This window comes from Staurois parvus, unplaced genomic scaffold, assembly GCF_062004578.1.
Source record: "Staurois parvus isolate SC_StPar_1 unplaced genomic scaffold, SC_StPar_1.0 ptg000965l, whole genome shotgun sequence".
NCBI classification, from domain to species: domain Eukaryota; kingdom Metazoa; phylum Chordata; class Amphibia; order Anura; family Ranidae; genus Staurois; species Staurois parvus.
Window position 1 is genome coordinate 305,087 of NW_028318761.1, and position 21,182 is coordinate 326,268.

At 47.1% G+C, this 21,182-nt stretch overlaps 2 protein-coding genes across 2 annotated transcripts; both read left to right on the forward strand.

The window, feature by feature from the left end:
- The first annotated feature begins 2,165 nt into the window (after positions 1–2,165).
- On the forward strand, positions 2,166–12,152 carry LOC149441609 (uncharacterized). Its single transcript, XM_089657111.1, has 3 exons — positions 2,166–2,192; positions 7,946–8,152; positions 11,943–12,152. The coding sequence occupies exons 1-3, from the start codon at positions 2,166–2,168 to the stop codon at positions 12,093–12,095; spliced, it is 387 nt and encodes a 128-aa protein (XP_089513237.1). The 3' UTR covers positions 12,096–12,152.
- A 1,350-nt stretch (positions 12,153–13,502) lies between these two features.
- LOC149441610 (uncharacterized) lies at positions 13,503–17,277 on the forward strand. Its single transcript, XM_089657098.1, has 2 exons — positions 13,503–15,447; positions 15,503–17,277. The coding sequence occupies exon 1, from the start codon at positions 13,530–13,532 to the stop codon at positions 14,679–14,681; it is 1,152 nt and encodes a 383-aa protein (XP_089513224.1). The 5' UTR covers positions 13,503–13,529; the 3' UTR covers positions 14,682–15,447; positions 15,503–17,277.
- The last annotated feature ends 3,905 nt before the right edge of the window (positions 17,278–21,182 follow it).

Here is a 21,182-nt window from a genome sequence, read left to right on the forward strand (position 1 = left end):
GCGGGAAGTCTCCATGATTTAGAATTTCTAGCCTTCAAAAGAGCAGAAACAACAAAAGGCCTAGGTACTTCTGTCTCTCAAAACCCTTTTGGCTGCAATAGTCAATCCAGTATGGCCACTGACACCATAAGGCTGGAAAAATCAGGCTTTGTAACAGCAGGGCTTGACTATCTGGAGATCCAAGGACTTGTGTAGAATCAAAGAAAAAACATGAAGCATGAAGTAAGGAGGGGAACAGTTCCAAAATTCTAAGGCCAGGTTCACACTGCAATGAACAGCTGCCGGAGGTCTTTACAGCTCAGCCTTTGGGCTGGGTACATTTCCCTTGCCGTACCATCTGGTAGCCTGGTGTATGAGGGATTCCTAGATCACAGGTGATGAGTGAAGACCATATAGTAAGAATCCAAATCCACGGCACCGCTCCAACCCTGCACCTCCTAATGGACCATCCAGGTGATAGCACTTGTAACCCGTCTCCTCTCCAACATGAAATTATGAATAGGAACAAAAAGATGAAGAGCTTCACTCTGCAATTAATAATTGTAATTAGCTCCCTCTTAATATTTCATTCTGTTGATGACGACATAACTCCATACACATGATCTCCTCCTGATAAACCAAACTCCCAAAATATGTTTCACCCCAATGGGCTCGCTCACATAGAGTAGGGTTAGGGCCACTCTATCCTTGTGAATGAGCCCATTGGGGTGACACACAGAATAAAATATGAAGAATGGGCTGATTACGGAGTGTGACTCTTCATCTTCTTGTAGACGGTATAGTCACAGATGAGAACACAGGAGACCAAGTCCATATCTCATGCTTCCTAATTTATAGAGATAAGTATGGGGGCTCTAACCCTGTCCAGTCACCTCTGGGGGGTGTTCCCTCCTCAGCCCTGGGGTTGGTTCTGTCTTCTGAAGGTGCCATGGGCTACATGGACTCACCGTTTCTGGTGTCTGGGTTGGTGATGTGATTTCCAACACTAGCGCTTCAGCCTGATCACAACATATTCATTCACAGCATGGCTGTCATGAGCAGACCCCATAGAACCATGTTGGGGCCCTTCTGGGATTCTGTACTCCTGACACATACCATTTTATATAAGAAGGACAATCCTTTGCAGCCAGTGGGGAGCCCAATGTGCACAAATCTCTTCTCTCCACTGGGGTCATATTCAGCACATCAAAATATTTCCTTTGAGGCTCAGTGAGGTGACAGATCATTCATCCGTATCTATGTCTACAGGGATGTCAGATCATTATTGCCATCTAGGTGTTCATTCCTCCAATCTTCACACTCCAGAGCCAACTATTCAGATTTTTATATTGTGACCATTTGTCTTCTACTGACCACTAAATGAAGAGAACACTGTATCTGTAATACTGAACATTGAATTCCAGGAATATCTGTCATATCATGCCACCTTTACAGGGTATGTTACATCCCAACCATTGCTGGTGTCCTCCATGTCTATGGTCACCTTACAGAGACTATCTGAGATATGTTCCAGAAGGTCCTACCAACATTCCATACCAGACCCTTATCTGAGCATGCAGGCCAGGCCATGAAACAGGTGGGGAGGGGGTGTATTTCCTGCCTCTTGAACCATACCAGGTGACATGACTTCAACATGGAGGGGTAACTTTCCAGGGGAGTGACAAGGACAAGGGTCTCTTCCTCTTACATATACCTGTATTTATTCACAAAAATGTAAATTGTAAGAAACAAAATTTAAAAAAATGTCCTATGCTGTACATCAATGTCAATCATGAAGTCTGATGCCCTTCAAAAGAAAAAAATCTGATCTAATATGAGGATCGGGGCAATTTCTCAACTGGAGTTCCTTGTATCCATATAACAGATGTGTGACAGGACTAAATCTGCAATTACATTTTACTGCAAAATCAAAGGGGCCAAAATTGTTCTCCCCCGAGCAGTCATATATTTCTGTCCCCCTTGGTGGAAGTGGAGGTGACCCCTCTATAAGGATCTACAGTCCATACACACCCAGCACAAGGCCGGGGTCACACTACCAGACGCTTCTCAGGGCTGCAGTTCCTCTGAGCTCCACAAGGTGGGGATCTCACTTCTACTCAGACAGGATGTCTCTATGGAAGACAGACAGGAAGTGATGTCAGGTACAGACAGGAAGTAGATGGGAGATGTTGATGGAAGTGGCAGCAGAGGAGGTAATAAGATGTTATGTTCTATTTACACCCAATAACCCCCCGTCATGTCCGTCCTCTTCCTCCATAGTCACTGTGATGTCTTTTATCTTCAGCAGATGATGATACACACATATATATTACTATCCTACTAAGTGACATATCGGCATGGATGTCCCTCCACTTCCTCAAACTCAATCTTTCCAAAACTGATCTCTTAGTATTCCCTCCAGCCCGTGCCCCCTCCCCCGACTTCTCCATCAAGATCAATAATACAACCATCAGTCCCTCCCCTCATCCCAGGGTACTATGTGTAATCCTAGACTCCCATCTGTCCTTTCACCCCCAAATCCAATCACTGTCCAAATCTTGTAGACTTCACCTCCGCAACATCTCCAAGATACGCCCGTTCCTAACCTCGGAAACCACTAAGCAACTTATTCACTCCCTTGTTATATCTCGCCTTGACTATTGTAACTCCCTCCTCATTGGCCGACCTCATCGCAGGCTATCCCCTCTTCAGTCTATCATGAATGCTGATGCCAGACTCATCCACCTTACCAACCGTTCTGTATCTGCCACCCCTCTCTGCCAATCCCTCCGCTGGTCTCCATCCCTCTCTGCCAATCCCTCCACTGGCCTCCATTCATTGTCTTCCACCCCTCTCTGCCAATCCCTCCACTGGCCTCCATTCATTGTCCTCCACCCCTCTCTGCCAATCCCTCCACTGGCCTCCATTCAGTGTCCTCCACCCCTCTCTGCCAATCCCTCCACTGGCCTCCATTCATTGTCCTCCACCCCTCTCTGCCAATCCCTCCACTGGCCTCCATTCAGTGTCCTCCACCCCTCTCTGCCAATCCCTCCACTGGCCTCCATTCAGTGTCCTCCACCCCTCTCTGCCAATCCCTCCACTGGCCTCCATTCAGTGTCCTCCACCCCTCTCTGCCAATCCCTCCACTGGCCTCCATTCAGTGTCCTCCTCCCCTCTCTGCCAATCCCTTCACTGGCCTCCATTCAGTGTCCTCCACCCCTCTCTGCCAATCCCTCCACTGGCCTCCATTCAGTGTCCTCCACCCCTCTCTGCCAATCCCTCCACTGCCTCCACTCAGTGTCCTCCACCCCTCTCTGCCAATCCCTCCACTGCCTCCACTCAGTGTCTTCCACCCCTCTCTGCCAATCCCTCCACTGGTCTCCATCCCTCTCTGCCAATCCCTCCACTGGCCTCCATTCATTGTCCTCCACCCCTCTCTGCCAATCCCTCCACTGGCCTCCATTCATTGTCCTCCACCCCTCTCTGCCAATCCCTCCACTGGCCTCAATTCAGTGTCCTCCACCCCTCTCTGCCAATCCCTCCACTGGCCTCCATTCAGTGTCCTCCACCCCTCTCTGCCAATCCCTCCACTGGCCTCCATTCAGTGTCCTCCACCCCTCTCTGCCAATCCCTCCACTGGCCTCCATTCAGTGTCCTCCACCCCTCTCTGCCAATCCCTCCACTGGCCTCCATTCAGTGTCCTCCTCCCCTCTCTGCCAATCCCTTCAATGGCCTCCATTCAGTGTCCTCCACCCCTCTCTGCCAATCCCTCCACTGGCCTCCATTCAGTGTCCTCCACCCCTCTCTGCCAATCCCTCCACTGCCTCCACTCAGTGTCCTCCACCCCTCTCTGCCAATCCCTCCACTGCCTCCACTCAGTGTCCTCCACCCCTCTCTGCCAATCCCTCCACTAGCCTCCATTCAGTGTCCTCCACCCCTCTCTGCCAATCCCTCCACTGGCCTCCATTCAGTGTACTCCACCCCTCTCTGCCAATCCCTCCACTGGCCTCCATTCAGTGTCCTCCACCACTCTCTGCCAGTCCCTTCACTGGCCCCCATTCAGTGTCCTCCACCCCTCTCTGCTAATCCCTCCACTGGCCTCCATTCAGTGTCCTCCTCCCCTCTCTGCCAATCCCTCCACTGGCCTCCATTCAGTGTCCTCCACCCCTCTCTGCCAACCCCTTCATGCCTCCACTCAGTGTCCTCCACCCCTCTCTGCCAATCCCTCCACTGGCCTCCACTCAGTATCCTCCACCCCTCTCTGCCAATCCCTCCACTGGCCTCCACTCAGTGTCCTCCACCCCTCTCTGCCAATCCCTCCACTGGCCTCCATTCAGTGTCCTCCACCCCTCTCTGCCAATCCCTCCATTCAGTGTCCTCCACCCCTCTCTGCCAATCCCTCCACTGGCTTCCCATTGCCCAACAGAAAAAATTCAAAACATTAACAATAACATATAAAGCCATTTATAATTCTCTTGTCTCTAAATATCACCCAAACCGTACTCTCTGCTTCTTACAAGACCTTCTACTCTCTAGCTCCCAGTCCATCCCCCACAGTTACTACCTTTTGTACCACTAGCCCCTCCCTCCTAGATTATAAGCTCCCAGGATCAGAGCCCTCCTAAGCCTCTTGTATTGAACTGTATTGTTGCTGTATTGTCTCCCGTTATATTGTAAAACTGTTGGCGCCATAAATCCTGTATAATAATAATAATAATAATATATAGTGTGGGAACCCAGATGAACCCCTTCAGGGGGAGGAGTTGATGATAATATATTTGCTCCCAAAGCTGGCCTACATGGTTCAGTTTTATCGTTCAGCCAGCGGGATGACCATAAAAACTGAAGTGATTCCCCCATCCACACATTGGAGGTGGATGGGGGAATCCTCCCCGCTGCACTCTTGTATTCTGACAATGGGGGGACTCCTCCGCTCTCAGAATACACAGATCAGCACTGAAGCTATTGGCTGCAGCCGCTGGGGGAGTGGCTTTTATCCGGCAGTGGCCACACATGGATGGAAATGTGAGCGATCCCTGCTGAACCAGCTGAATTTCCATGGATCTATGGTCACCTTCAGTGACTTCCTCCCCTCCCCCTCATCTCCTTCATGATGGAAGTCATGCTGAGATCATCTCCCATTGGCTGAGCAATATTCTCATTTGTCTCTCAGCTCCTTCTTGCTATTCCTCGTCCTGCCTGTTGTTTCCTTGGATTGATTTTCTGTGTAGTGACCCCTCTGGTGTGCACACCGACTACTCGTGTCATGAACTGCCCTATTGCACGTCGAGACTACCCTTACTTGAACCGCCCCGTGGTGTGCCCAGAGTATAGCTACCTGTGATGCCCCTGAGTGCTTGAGCCATCACTACCCGTTGAGTCCCCGTGAGCCCGATGTCCCTAGAAAGCTGGGTGGGAGCTGTGCTAGGCCAGACTCCACAACTAGAGTCCCGTTGAGTCCCTGTGAGCCCAATGTCCCTAGAAAGCTGGGTGGGTGCTGTGCTAGGCCAGATTCCACAGCTGGAATCCCATTGAGTCCCCGTGAGCTGTTGTCCCTAGTACGTTGTGTAGGAGCTGTGTTGAGGCCAAATGCCACAGCCAAGTTCCCGTTGAGTCCCTGTGAGCCCGCTTACCGTGGGTGTCCCTATGAGCCACATGTTGCGGAGTGCCATGAACTGTCCGGATTGAGTGTCTTTCAGAGTTCAGTAAAGTTTTTGTGTGTTCCCCGTCTTCTTTGTGTGTTCTGTCCTGCCTACGCTTCCGTCACAGGGAGCTCTGGAGACAATTGTCTGCTATTTACACTCCGTTCCTCTGCACGTCACCTGATCACATGACAGCTTACTTCCACAGATTCCGGACAGATTTCTGGATGGTAAAGGTCAAAGGTCACTCTTCAGTTTAGGAGAGGTAGGACGCACCCAGGAACAAGGATTTGGTTTGCATGAGAGCCTCATATAGAGGACCCCTCAAATCTCCCCATCCAAATGTCCCTCCATCCTGAGTCAGAGAATCCCATAAAATCACACTGACCTCAAAGCTCCTCCCAATGTCCCTCCATCCGGAGTCAGAGAATCCTATGACATCACACTGACCTCACAGCTCCTCCTCCCAATGTCCCTCCATCCAGAGTCAGAGAATCCTATGACATCACACTGACCTCACAGCTCCTCCCCCCCAATGTCCCTCCATCCAGAGTCAGAGAATCCTATGACATCACACTGACCTCACAGCTCCTCCTCCCAATGTCCCTCCATCCAGAGTCAGAGAATCCTATGACATCGCACTGACCTCACAGCTCCTCCCCTCCAATGTCCCTCCATCCAGAGTCAGATAATCCTATGACATCACACTTACCTCACAGCTCCTCCTCCCAAAGTCCCTCCATCTGGCTTTTTAAGTGTTCTCACATGGCAGACCACTTCCTGTTATCTCACATATATATTTTTATTATTATAGCCAAATTTACCCCCCTAACTCCTCCCACAGTTGTTACACTACATAGACAGTAATATACCGAAACGTGCGGATTGTTCCCGATTGGTGAGCTATTACTTTGTGGAACGTTTTGCCAAACGGTTCACAAAATATCGCCGTATTTGTGGTGAAATTGGTCCCATAGGAATGAATGGCGGAATGTTCAAAACTAGAGTGGGAGCTGAAAATTCAGGACATGATTTTTCACAGTTACTCCGCCCACTCCAGTTGTAGAATACTGGTAGAGGCAAGAACACTTCACACAATTTCCCCAGAAATTGTAGCTTTTCTAGTTTTTTATGCTCTTAGGATGTCAGCAGGTACTTGTTATTCTCACTAACACAGTGGGACTGTTTGTCCTGTTATATGTAATGACATCAGAACTGCTTACACCAAGCTTTACCCTGAGTTATGTGGGGGTCCTGTGGGGGGAATTATACCTCAGCCTGAAGTGGGGCTTTAATAAAATGGAGACCTGAATGGAGAGGTGAGGAGGATTCTGGGAATATCATTTGATGTGACTATTTGTGTTCAGATGTAGAGTTTTCCTCCTGTGAAGTCTGGAGATCATATGACATCACATTGCCTCCACCTCCCTCCCTGATAGAAGAGAGAAAGAAGAAGAAGATTCTAGAAGTCACCAGAGAGATCACTGAGCTGCTGACAGGAGAGGTGAGCGGTGCCGGGAATTCTGGGACATTCTCCAGTAACAGACAAGGGATGTGTCTGGATGGCGACTGTATCATTGTGTGTGTCAGGTTCCTATAAGGTGTCAGGGTGTCACTGTCTATTTCTCCATGGAGGAGTGGGAGTATTTAGAAGGACACAAGGATCTCTACAAGGACGTCATGATGGACAATCAGCCGCCCCTCACATCACCGGGTAAGAGGAGATTTTATTGTAAAGGAGAGAGCAGTACGGAGGATCCACCAAGATCCCCCATCATCTGATAAACACATAGAAACAATGGATTCAGTCAGTGTGTGTGTTTCCTACAGATGGATCCAGTCATGGGAACCCACCAGAGAGATGTCCCCGTCCTCTGTATTCCCGGGATTCCACACAGGAAGGTCACACCATCCCTCACCATCATCAGGTAGATGAGGAACAATCACTGATAGTATCATTAGGATCTGTACATTATCTGCATTGTTACCATTGATGGCATTTTTATTATATATTCAGAGTGGAAACCTGAGAGATCCTAAAGTTGAGGTTAAAGAAGAGATAAAAGAGGAGGAGGAGGAGGATGGGGGGATGGAGGAGTCAGAGCTTCTAAAAGAACACAAAGATCTGTACCAGGACACCATGGTGGAGTCATCCAGCTACAGGAACCCACCAGAGAGATGTCCCCGTCCTCTGTATTCCCGGGATTCCACACAGGAAGGTCACACCATCCCTCACCATCATCAGGTAGATGATGACAATTATTGGTAGTTGTGATTTATACACAGCATGTTTGTTACAATGAATGTTTTATTATATCTTTCAGAGTGGAATCCTCGGGGATGATAATATTGATGGTAAAGAAGAGTATAAAGAGGAGGATGAGGAGTATGGAGTGATGGAGGAGTTTTCAGAAGGACACAAGGATATGATGGAGCCACCTAATATCAGGAACCCCCCAGAGAGATGTCCCCGTCCTCTGTATTCCCGGGATTCCACACAGGAAGGTCGCACCATCCCTCACTATTACAAGGTTGGTGGGATGGAGAATCTAGAACATGGACTTGTAGAGACTATGGGCTCCAATCACAAAGCGGTATCTTCCCGTATCCCAGTATGTAGTAAGATACTGCATGCTGTTTTTTAGTAGTGAATCCTGCGGGTAATTTACCACTGGTGTCCTTAGCAACACTTGTAAATAGCTTGTTGTTAAGGAGAGGGCAGCCGCCAGTGTCCTCAACAACCAGTAAACAAGAGGCGAATATTGACAGCTGTGACAGGTCTGATTTTTAGGGAAACCCTGGTGCCAAAATAATTTAAAAAATGGTGTGGGTTCCCCTGCAAAATCAATACCAGACCCTTAGTGAGTGCCCACCTTTCTCCTGAACCATACCAGGTAACACACCCTCAACATGGGGTGGTTACTTTGGGGCAGGGGCCCCCCCAAAAGCACCTTTTCTCCATGTCGATGGGGACAAGGGTCCCATCGCCACAACCCTGGCCAGTGGTTGTGGGAGGATGTGGGTGGGGGGCTTATTGTGTGACTGAAATGTACAGATTTGAGTAGCTGAAATGTGACCTGTAGCAATATGTAATCGTAAATTTAGTTAATTCCTTGTCATTAAAGAAATAAGGTATTCAGAGACAGATGGTCAACAATTAGCATCTGAAGGGACCTAGCTTCCTCTGGAAGTGGCACCTGGGTGCTTATAAGATTTTGTCACCTATACGTAATCAGACTCTGCCATCTTCCTGAAGCTTAAAAGAGAAACGCAGATGTTTCGGCTTCATGACACCAGGGGGGCTCCAATCTGTCTAGGGAGCACTAAAAGTACATACATAGATCAAAGGAATATGTTTCATCCCTCATAAAAGCTAAAATATTAGTTGCAGAGAGATGACAATACTTCCTTCTGATGGGGCACTGTGTAGGCTGCATCGGCATATAAAAACTATATTTGTGGACTATGTAGAATTCCAGAAAAATGCAGAAAATGGTTATGTGGTGCTGGAGTGGGATAGCGGAACAGTGATTGGTATTGTCGCGATCGGACCGATGCACTGGTGTTGGAAATTCAATCCCCGACTTGGTGATTCAAACCGGTCTTGGTCCAATTGACTTTGGGCAGTTCAGCACCCAGAACAGCCTGTGGGCGGGTACAGGAACACCCCTCAGAGTCGATTGGCCAAGAACTAATGTCCAGCCCACGTCCATATCCCCATAAATTGAGGACCCGTACATTGGGACAGTGTGATTCGTATGGAGCGCGTCCTATTAACTGACGGATTGTGGACTTTCTCTGACTTGCTCCAGTCACAGAATAAATCTTGGTAAAAGTTTAATTTCTGCTTTTTATTCCCTTTTATTTTACAGTGAATATGTGTGTCTTCTTGTATTTTATGTATCTTCTGTAACTCTTTATACTTTGTACATATTTTATGCACCGCCCACTTTCGGGATATTAAATCTTAAAATTAATAAGTGACTTCTGTGTATTTAAGCTCGGGCTCATATCTCCGGAGAGATCAGATTGGAGAGATCAGATTGGAGAGATTAGATTGTATTGTATTTTAGTGTCTTTATACGCTCGTACAAGCTCATTGCCAATCTATATGCAATTGCTCTGTGTGTTTGCAAATTGCGTGCAGATTGTAAAAGGTAACAGATCTGCCAGACGGAGATCTGTGTGTGTGGGGTGTCCCAGCAGACCGTTCTGTGGATAAACTGTTGGGTGGTGGCCAGCTACCGTTTGTGGTGTGTCTGGTGTGGGGGTGTGTGGACAGTGGAAGAGTGATTAACATCGGGGTTCTGGCTTGTAGGATAGATGGAGGAATCCTAGAAAGGTGTGTGATTGCTAGGCTGCTCCTCAACAATAGTTAGTGCATCAGATTGTATGTAAGATTTGTATCTGCCAGTGTGTGGTCAGCCATCTGGATTGGAGTAAAGTCTCCCCCCGGTGGTGGCCAAGAGGTAGTATGGGCTGTGAAAGTATGTCACGGACGGTCTTATATACGTAGATACATTCACAGGTAAGTTCCCCTTACTTCCTCTTACCCCAAGTCACGGCCGCACGTGCCCACCTTGGTTAGCTAGTCGCTGTGGGTGTGGCATCTGGGTGAACATGTGACAGATTAAAATCTAGAAGCCACCTTTAACAAGGAGGCCTCAAGATCCCGGCCCCCCACAATGTGAATGAGTATAGAGTACATAGTACCCCTATTCATTCACCAAACAGTGTAGTGTAAAAAAAACACTGGAAGAAATTTTTGACAAAACAAAAATAAAGAAAAATGTCCGCCTGATGTAGATTTATCGATGATCCAATCACGATACTCGCTGTCATTGCTGACTCAAAGAAAAAACAAAGCTCCCCTCCTGCCATATGACAGCTCTGCCGCCTCCCACTTCTAAATAAACTAAGGAGCGCTACAACCCTGTGATGTCACTGGGTGGCCTTGCCCTCTTGTGATGTCACCAATACAACATGCCCCGGTCAGTGACATCACCAATACAACATGCCCCGGTTAGTGACGTCACCAATACAACATGCCCCGGTTAGTGACATCACCAATACAACATGCCCCGGTCAGTGACATCACCAATACAACATGCCCCGGGCAGTGACGTCACCAATACAACATGCCCCGGTCAGTGACGTCACCAATACAATATGCCCCGGTCAGTGACATCACCAATACAACATGCCCTGGTCAGTGACGTCACCAATACAACATGCCCCGGTCAGTGACATCACCGAGTGGCACCGTCCCTTAGTATATTTAGTGGCAGGAGGTAGCAGAGCTGTCAGACAGAGGGGAGTCTTCACTGGGAGCGGAGCTTTTCTTTCCGAGTCAGCAGTGACAGCGAGCATCGTGATTGATGATGGATCTACAGCGGGGGGGCATTTTGCTTTATTTTTGCTTTTTTAATAAAGGACTTGTCAAAAACTGCCTGCTGTCTTTTTAACGGAATACTTTTTTGGGGTCAATAATTAGGGGTACCATGTACCCCATACTCATTCACATGGAGTGAGGGATCTGAGGGCTTCCTTGTTAAGTTTTTTGTAAGTCCCCGACCTGCAAACCCCCACAGCCACTAGCCTGGGTTGTAGGGAAGAGTCCCTTGTCCTCATCAACATGGACAAGGTGCTTTGGAGGAGCAAAGCCCCCCCGCCCCAGAGCATCCACTCCATGTTAAGGGCACGTGGCCTGGTATGTTTCGGGGGGGGGTCGCTTTCTCATCCCCCCATTTACTGACCTGCCGTGCTGCATGCTCAGATAGGGGTCTGGTATGTATTTCTTTCATTTTGGCAAGGGGTCCCCCCTCAAAATCCATACCAGACCCAAGGGGGGGGACCCCACGCCATTTTCTTAATTTTTCATTGCCGGTAATTCTTTTTTTAGATTTATCGGTTGGTTAGGACGTGGCGGCCGCTCGCTCCCTAACAACCATGTTGTTTACTGGTTGTTAAGGATGCCAGCGGCCGCCCACTCTTTACCAAGCAGTACACATTTCCTGAATGCCGCATGTCTCCACCACTAATTAATGACCGCATGCATTTCATTCTTTATTTCCTTCTGTGAATGTAACGCCTGTTCATGCGGTATTTACTGAGCGTGTTCAGTGTTTGTGGTCAATACCGCAACACGGGATAGGAAATGGACAGTTTCAGGATGGCATGCGGTATTTAGGGGAAATGTACCCACATATCACATGTGATCTGCTTCTGTGAAGGGAGACAATGTGTGGATTTTGTGTGTGATGTCACAATCATAAATCTTACATTTTACAGATGATATTTTCTCTCATTTCCTTGATTTAGAGTGGAGATCCAATCGATATAGAATTTGAGGTGAAAGCAGAAGAAGAAGAGGCGTATGTGAGGGATGATCAGCAGTCTATGGAGGAGGATGGAATAACGGGGACATTTATAGAGGAGGACACTCCTACAGAGATCAGCACAGGTGGGTCATGAACACTAAATCCATTCCTCCACCCATACTGCTTACTGATTGGTCCAGAGTAGGGCGGGGACTGGGTGATATCAGCCTGTAATCCCCTGGTCACTTTCCTGAGCTGTGTTCCCCGTCCTGTATTCCTGGATTTCTCTCGGATAATCTTCCTTCTCTGTGCTGCAGACACAATTTATGTCTCTAGACTGGATTTATGGAGGTTCTGGGGTTCAGCTGGCAGCAAAATGTTCATTTTCACCATAAGTGTTACTAGACCTAGGCACCTGGACATGTTCTTTTGATGTTATGCCTCATGGAGGTGACATAGCAATTCTCCCAGTATTTGTCACCTGTGCCAGGGGAGGGATATGTCTGTAGTGTCTCAGACCCAAGTCACTGAGTGCAGTCTCAGGAGATGGGAGGCAGCGGTGTGGGACCTCTGCAACTTGTCTACAGTAAACATTTAGATTACAATTAAATACTGAATGCCAATATTATGAGGCCTGACCTTTACACTGTATCATTTATATTGTCCATTCCATACTCCTGACCCCTGCACTATATACTCTATGTTGTACATTACATACTCCTGACCCCTGCACTATATACTCCATGTTGTACATTACATACTCCTGACCCCTGCACTATATACTCTATGTTGTACATTACATAGTCCTGACCCCTGCACTATATACTCTATGTTGTACATTACATAGTCCTGACCCCTGCACTATATACTCTATGTTGTACATTACATACTCCTGACCCCTGCACTATATACTCTATGTTGTACATTACATACTCCTGACCCCTGCACTATATACTCTGTGTTGTACATTACATACTCCTGACCCCTGTACTATATAATCTATGTTGTACATTCCATAGTCCTGACTTCTGCTCTTCCCCCTCCCCCCACTGCTATATATACACATAATATGGATTCTCTTTTGTTACACCCATTTCCTCCCAGCTGGACATTTTATATCGGTTGATGTGATTGGAGCCCAGACTTTTACATGGTGATAATAATGTGATAACATCCTCCAACTTTGGACCCTTAAACAGAAAGTGATAATGAGGGAGGAGTCAATATCCCAATGATGGTGGTCTTCAGGATCAGTCCAGTCTTCATCTTGGTTGTTCTCCCCCCATCCTCACTCTCTGACCTCTGGTGGGGCTCAGCCCCGCTGTTCTTCATGACTAAATCATGGACTAAATAAGGAAGTGCAGTACTTCTTGTGTTGGGAAGATGGCGATGAGTGATAGAGGGGGTGGGGACCCTCGTCCTATAATCCCCTCATCACTGTCCCTCCTATAAAAGACAGTTCTGGTTGTTTCCTCACTCTCTGACTAAGGTCCATGAATAAAGAAATGACCTGGTAGGAGATCAGAGGAGCCATTTCCTAGTTCCCTTGAGGGTGGAATTGTAAGCTCCTCAGAGTCCAAGCTGCCTGATGTGGGCGGAGTCCTGGTTTGGGGGAACCAATCAGCTCCTGTCTAGTAATCCTCTTTGTCTTTGTATTTTAGTCCATGGCCGGGAGATGAGGAAAACCTCTGAGGATTGTCTCACTTTGTCTCCAGACTGGAAAGTAGAAGATGAGGACATCACACAGTATAGTCCAGGAGAAAACCCGGCTCCCTCCAATGTCCATCTGGCACCACCCAGTGTAGATGGACCATCGGATTCCTCGTATCCTGAGGAACCTCAGACTGTGCGGGAACGGGCCGGCCTTCCAACAGGGAAGAGGTTCTCCTGTACTGAGTGCGGGAAGGGATTTAATTTTAAATGCCATCTTAATGTGCATAAAAGATCTCACACAGGGGAGAAGCCGTATTCCTGTCCTGAGTGCGGGAAATGTTTTTCAGTGAAGTCCAATCTTTACACACATCAGAGATCTCACACGGGGGAGAAACCGTATTCCTGTCCTGAGTGCGGGAAATGTTTTTCAGAGAAGTCCACTCTTTACACACATCAAAGATCTCACACAGGAGAAAAGCCGTATTCCTGTCATGAGTGCGGGAAATGTTTTTCAGATAGGTCTATTCTTTACACACATCAGAGATCTCATACAGGAGAGAAGCCGTATTCATGTCCTGAGTGTGGGGAATGTTTTTCACAGAAGACCAATCTTTACACACATCAGAGATCTCACACAGGGGAAAAACCATATTCCTGTTCTGAGTGTGGGAACTTTTTTTCATTGAAATCCCATTTTCACAAGCATCAGAGATATCACACAGGGGAGAAGCCGTATTCCTGTCCTGAGTGCGAGAAATGTTTCTCAGAGAAGTCCAGTCTTTACAGACATCAGAGATCTCACACGGGGGAGAAGTTGTATTCCTGTCCTGAGTGTGGGAAATGTTTTTCACAGAAGTCCCATCTTTATACACATCAGAGATCTCACACGGGGGAGAAGCCGTATTCCTGTCCTGAGTGCGGGAAATATTTTTCACAGATATCCCATCTTTACACACATCAGAGATCTCACACGGGGGAGAAGCCGTATTCCTGTCCTAAGTGCGGGAAATGTTTTTCAGTGAAGTCACATCTTTCCAGACATCAGAGATCTCACACGGGGGAGAAGCCACTTTCCTGTCCTGAGTGAGGGAAATGTTCCTCTCTGAAGTCCTGTCTTCCTGTACATCAGGGGTCCCACACAACCCTGGAGGTGTATTAGTACCTTGAGTGCGGGAAATGTCTTCTAGATGAATGTTGCTGGACATCCCAGCTCTCATGTGGGGAAGAAGCACACCCTGATATACACCTCAGATATACTCCATGGCTGATCTTCATCATGGAAGAAACAGTTCATAAGGAGATCAGAGGTCCCCAAAGACATGGATGAAGTTTCTCTATTCCTAGTTCAGATTTGTAGCAGAAATCCCCAACATGTAGCAATACACGGACAATTGATATCAGACAATGAGGCAGAGGAAGGCCAATCATGAAGCTTTGGGTGGTGCAGCATAGACTGTAACAGGGTCCTCCAGGAGTGCAGCTCACACTGCGGGCAGAACTCCTCCTACTGGGACATTCAGGCTTCACACAGCCACAGCTGCACTCCCGGGACTGCCACGCCTGGACTGTATATGGGGCGGGTGTGGAGGGATGAGGAGCAGGGATTGGCTAATGGAAAGTGGGAGCATCTCTGAGTTACCGATGGATATACAGTATATGGAGATCAAGGAGAGTTCGTCTTCTGCCGGCTATAGATGGGGCCCTTCAACAGTTGGAGTATAGGGGGTGATAATGACTGGGTCAAATCTGCAGAGAAGATGGGGTAATGGGATCTCCTTGGGTGAAGTGGGGTTGAGGTGTCTGCTAGCTGTGTCCACATGTGAGAAGTAGAGCGGAAGAGGGGGAGGGTAAAGGTGTCTGCTAGCTGTGTCCACGTGTGAGAAAGAGAGGAAGAGGGGGAGGGTAAAGGTGTCTGCTAGCTGTGTCCACGTGTGAGAAGTAGAGCTTAAGTGGGGGAGGGTAAAGATGTCTGCTAGCGGTGTCCACGTGTGAGAAGTAGAGTGGAGGTGGGGGAGGGTAGAGGTATCTGCTAGCTGTGTCCACGTGTGGGAAGTAGAGTGGAGGTGGGGGAAGGTAGAGGTGTCTGCTAGTGGTGTCCACGTGTGAGAAGCAGAGCGAAAGTGGGGGAGTGTAGAGGTGTCTGCTAGCGGTGTCCACCTGTGAGAAGTAGAGCGGAATTGGGGGAGGGTAAAGGTGTCTGCCAGCGGTGTCCACTTGTGAGAAGTAGAGCGGAAGTGGGGGAGGGTAAAGGTGTCTGCTAGCAGTGTCCACGTGTGAGAAGTAGAGGGTAGAAGTGTCCGCTAGCAGTGTCCACGTGTGAGAAGTAGAGGGTAGAAGTGTCTGCTAGCAGTGTCCACGTGTGAGAAGTAGACGGTAGAAGTGTCCGCTAGCAGTGTCCACGTGTGAGAAGTAGAGGGTAGAAGTGTCTGCTAGCAGTGTCCACGTGTGAAAAGTAGAGGGTAGAAGTGTCCACCAGCAGTGTCCACGTGTGAGAAGTAGATGGGAAGTGGGGGATGGTAAAGGTGTCTGCTAGCCATGTGGGTGGGTCTGCTCCTCACGCTCCTGGGGAGATCTCATCTTTTTAAAATGGCGACTTTCCTAAAACTACTTTATCCACTTCAATCCATTCCTCTACTACTCCGGCATGGAGACGTAACCAAACTAAACACAACTCTCTCACAATTTCTCTGGAGGGGTCGCCGTCCACGCATAGCTTTGCAAAACCTCTATCTCCCGAGGAGCGAGGGGGGATCGGGCCTTCCCAACATTCACATACCGGAGGAGCGAGGGGGGATCGAGCCTTCCCAACATTCACATACCGGAGGAGCGAGGGGGGATCGGGCCTTCCCAACATTCACATACCGGAGGAGCGAGGGGGGATTGGGCCTTCCCAACATTCACATACCGGAGGAGCGAGGGGGGATCGGGCCTTCCCAACATTCACATACCGGAGGAGCGAGGGGGATCGGGCCTTCCCAACATTCACATACCGGAGGAGCGAGGGGGGATCGGGCCTTCCCAACATTCACATACCGGAGGAGCGAGGGGGGACCGAGCCTTCCCAACATTCACATACCGGAGGAGCGAGGGGGGATCGGGCCTTCCCAACATTCACATACCGGAGGAGCGAGGGGGGATCGGGCCTTCCCAACATTTACATACCGGAGGAGCGAGGGGGGATCTGGCCTTCCCAACATTCACATACCGGAGGAGCGAGGGGGGATCGGGCCTTCCCAACATTCACATATATAACCTTGCATGTCTCTTACACATCAGTCTGCACTGGCTATCCAAGTCGTCTATTTACTCCACCAGCTAGAATCTGACATGGTAACCCGCACAATGTAGCTGCTATTTTACATGCAATATAAACCAGCTTCCAACTCCCCTAAAATACAACCCTCTTTTACGTGACACTTTGGTGGCCTGGAGAGAAATCAGACGCAAATTGGGAGTGTCCCCATGGGTTTCCTGCTACCTCCCTATTCATGGTAATCTATCTTTCCCTCATCCACAACAATACGCGGCCTACGCTAATGGCACACCCAAGGCCTTACACTTGTTTCACAATCTTTGACTCTTCCTCCGGTAAACCTCCACCAATCCTGCGGACATTAGGGAGCCTGGACTTGCCCTCACACCATTTTATATATGCAATGAAAGTAATAAACTTTGTGAAATCACCAGCTCCTGACAAGCCTTCTCTTTTTCAAACCACATTGGTTGACACTGTTGAGCAGAGGCAGGTTCAAGATTTCAGATATTTACTCCCCACTTAACCTTTGCTTTACTAAACCTTTAGGCCCTGATTTACTAAGACTTGAGTCTACCAGTAGACTCTGACCATACAGGCAGACTCAGTGAAATCAATCAAGACCTGTCAGTCTCCTGAGCGGCGTCTAGCAATCTCATTGACGAACGTCTACTTTGCTATTAGTAAATGTGGAATCGCGTCTGGCACATTTTTAGGTGCAATACCGGATATGTTCGCTAGATGGCGCACAAGCGCGGGCTTTGTACCATTGGCGTTTTTCTGTTAGCAAAAGAGAATACTTAGAATGTAACATAATTAGTACTCCTATATTAGAATTGTTTTTTTTTTTTTTTGCTGTTTCTCCAAAATGATCAGACAACTAATGCATTTACTAATGAATGTCATACAGTCTATTTTCAAATGTTAAACATTTTCACACTTATATCTCAAATAATTTGGATAGTTCTAATTTCCCAATATAATGATATATCTTCATTCTCTGTAATCACGTAACTATTCCATGTTAAAGACAAGTGCAGCGCTATAAATGCATGTGATCAATAATGAACGCATGTAAAAACCAAAAAGTGCAAAGAATTGCAATAATGATGTAAACTGGTAAATCGTGCTAAAATAAGTTCATATAATCATTCCTGAATAATGGAATGTCCTTGGTGTGAGAGTACCAACTCAGAGAGTGCCTATGAATAGCACGTGTGGTCTCTCCGTGACGGACAGTAGTGCATGAACTCGTGAAAGGTAAACCACCCTTGGGACTGGTCTACACTCACCAGAACAAAAGTATTACTGTGCATGGGTTATACACATCACACATCTGGGGGTGCAGCGGTATGCTGGCAGCTATGGGTTAGTCATCCAGCTCCATCCATCCATCAGGGTGGGTGCCCAAATGGTCCTGGGGAGGAATTAGCTCAGCCACAGGAGCCAGAAAGGTGCTCAATAGTGTAGTACACTGTCACAGGGGTGGATGACCTTTCACGAGTTCATGCACTACTGTTCGTGGTTATATTTATCTTGTGTAATACCATTTTACTAGTCTATATCATTTGACCAGCGCTTGCTTTATCATTTTTAAACAATATAACTATTCTACATTATAGCTCAAACTGTGTCTCCCACAGTGGTTTAGTGGTTAGAGCTCAAAACTTGGGTCATGGGTTCTAATCCCAGTCATGGCTGTATCCCAGTTTGCATGATTTCCCTGTATGGATGTGTTTCTGCCAACACTCAAAAGACATGTTGTTAGGTTCATTGGGCCTGCATAAATGTTAAAAAATAACATTTATGAATGTTAACAAAATGGACATCAATTTTCTGGGTTGTGTCAGTGCCAGGAATATTGATCAATCAATTATGATTTTGCCTAATGACTAGAAAGTGGATGAATGTTACCTGCGTCCTGTTCTTCCACCAATTTGGAAATGTGCAAGTTTCATGCTGTGTATATTTCATTGTAACCTTTTTATCTTCTTTTAAATCTGTCTCCTTATACAACTTAACCCCCTCCCCCACCCCATCATCACCTGTCCCATATGCAAATCTATGGATCACCGCCCCACTCTTTTTAACTATTTACTGATTAAGTGAATGTGTCTCATTTTCTATCAGCTACAGCTCAGATCTCACATTATTATACGATTGCTGATTGTATCTCACCACTAGTCTGTTTTAATTCACAATTCCTGGTCAGTCCCGTTCCCTTACCTCTAATAATCTTTAGGACCAGTTCACCCTACAGGTGTTTCAGTTGCTTTTTCGGCATCACAAACGCACAGAAAGAAGGTTATATGGTTGTCAATGTCATAGTTCACATCAGTGCTTGCATTTTCAGTGCATTGCAGGTGCTGTAAACAAAGTTGACCACGCTGCATTGTTTCTGCACAGAACTGTACTGGAACACATTGAAATGCCCTTGAATGTACTAAAACGCACAGGTCCCTAATTAAATTGAATAAAACGAAAGTAGAAAAAACTAACTGGAAGGGATACAAAAATGCAATGCAACGTGTCCAAAATGCATCCAAAATGTACTGGAACACACTAAACATGCATGCCAAAAGGGCATGAAAAAAAATGCATCAGGAACACATCTAGACTGTTTCTATAGTATGAACCGGCCCTTAGGACTTGTTCACACCATTGGTGGTGCAGAAATGCATGCAAGAACACACATTTTCCAGCACAGCGAAGAAATGCAATGCCCTCTGCACAGGTACTATAATGAAAACGTAATTGCACCTCCACACGTCTATTAAAAACAGCCCCATTCACAGCCACAAAAACACATGGCACCACACTACTGTGCGGTTAGGTGTAACAGACTTTGAAAATAACATGCCTGCAGTATTTTGGTATGTTTCCACATGTTAAGCAACCCATTGAATTCAATGGGCTGAGGACAAAAAAAACACAAAATGCCCCATTCACACAGGTTCCTTGGCCTGTACAACACTGTTTATGTGGCTGGAGCCAACTATTACACTATGGGGACACAGCAGCTGTATGAACACAGGTTGTCATCTGACAGGTGTGAAGGTGTGGGGAAGTGGCCCTGATTGCTCACTGTGTGTGTTCAGGGCTGTACACCTGCAACCATATGCTTGTCAAATTAGGATCTGCAGTATTCACATAGTGTAACATAGGTTGCATGCTAATGGCGACAGCCACAAAAACCAAACACTGATTCACACTCTACAGGCCACAGCACCCATGTGAATGAGCCCTCAATTACACAACGTTTTATTTATTAACTCAGTACAGTTGTATCATTTGGATTGAACAGGAATTTGTTTGTGATTGTGTCCATGAAGAAAATGTTGTGTATTTTTACCATATATATAATTTGGATATTTTCTCTGGTGGTGGGGGCCTGTCAGGTATGCTGTATGGGGCCCCGTGATATCTAACAGTGGCCCTGGGTGTATGCTTGTGTCTGTGCCACCTGTATAGTTAGGAAGAACAATAAGTTCTTCTATGGAGTATCTTGAACCTCTGCTATGTACCTCAATGCATCTAGGGATCGGCCACGTTTTCCTATGAAAAATAACAAAATTTGTTACAATGTTTCCCCTGAAGCAAGCGTGAACTGACCCCTTCATATGATAAAGCATCCGAATCGGCATTTCCCACAATTATGGATAGGCCAGATCTGTGTGCCCAGATAGGACCTCCCAGTGGCTATTCTATGGACAAGGTACACTTTTCTGTATGCCTGATCTTTATTGAGCTGCAATAGTCAATACGCTGCAATGGGCAGAAATATTTGGAAACAAACCACATGAGCTCAAGTATCCAATCGTGAATGTTCCTTCATAGCAAGCCTCCATGATGTACTGTATGGGCCTGGCCCACTCCAAATGAATGCATTGTTCTGGTAGGTCCTCCTATGACAGACTTTAGCTACTTGTGGAGGACATTGCACTGACTTTTCCTCAGATTGCATATTATCTGGCCATCTGAAGTCTCGGGAATACAATCAAGAGGATCTGACACTTTTTTAAGGTAACAAAAAATAGTCTTTAATTGACTCAACATAAAAATAAGCCAACATGGCTAAAACATATCTTGAAAATATGGGGACTCTGATATCCGGCGACAGTCCGTTCACCAACGAGAACCAATTCTGCACCCCTAAAACCAACATAGAGGAAAGGGATGGTCAAATTGCTGTGCTGCTTCCAAACCACCTCTGGCATGCCAGGGTCTTTATGCAGGTCCTCGATGCCAATTCTTGCCTGCGGCCACAAAATATCCACTGGCCACAAGTGAAGGTGAGTGGAGGACGTGATGGTGGATTTCTACCAGCTTCTTGTT

What these genes read in the sequence shown, in the direction of transcription:
- LOC149441609 (XM_089657111.1), top strand. Translation starts at nt 2,166, where the DNA reads ATGTTGATGGAAGTGGCAGCAGAGGAG. An exon ending in TGGAAGTGGCAGCAGAGGAG is followed by an intron (nt 2,193 to 7,945) that starts GTAATAAGATGT and finishes TATATCTTTCAG; the next exon opens with AGTGGAATCCTCGGGGATGA. An exon ending in CCATCCCTCACTATTACAAG is followed by an intron (nt 8,153 to 11,942) that starts GTTGGTGGGATG and finishes TCCTTGATTTAG; the next exon opens with AGTGGAGATCCAATCGATAT.
- LOC149441610 (XM_089657098.1), top strand. Translation starts at nt 13,530, where the DNA reads ATGTGGGCGGAGTCCTGGTTTGGGGGAACCAATCAGCTCCTGTCTAGT.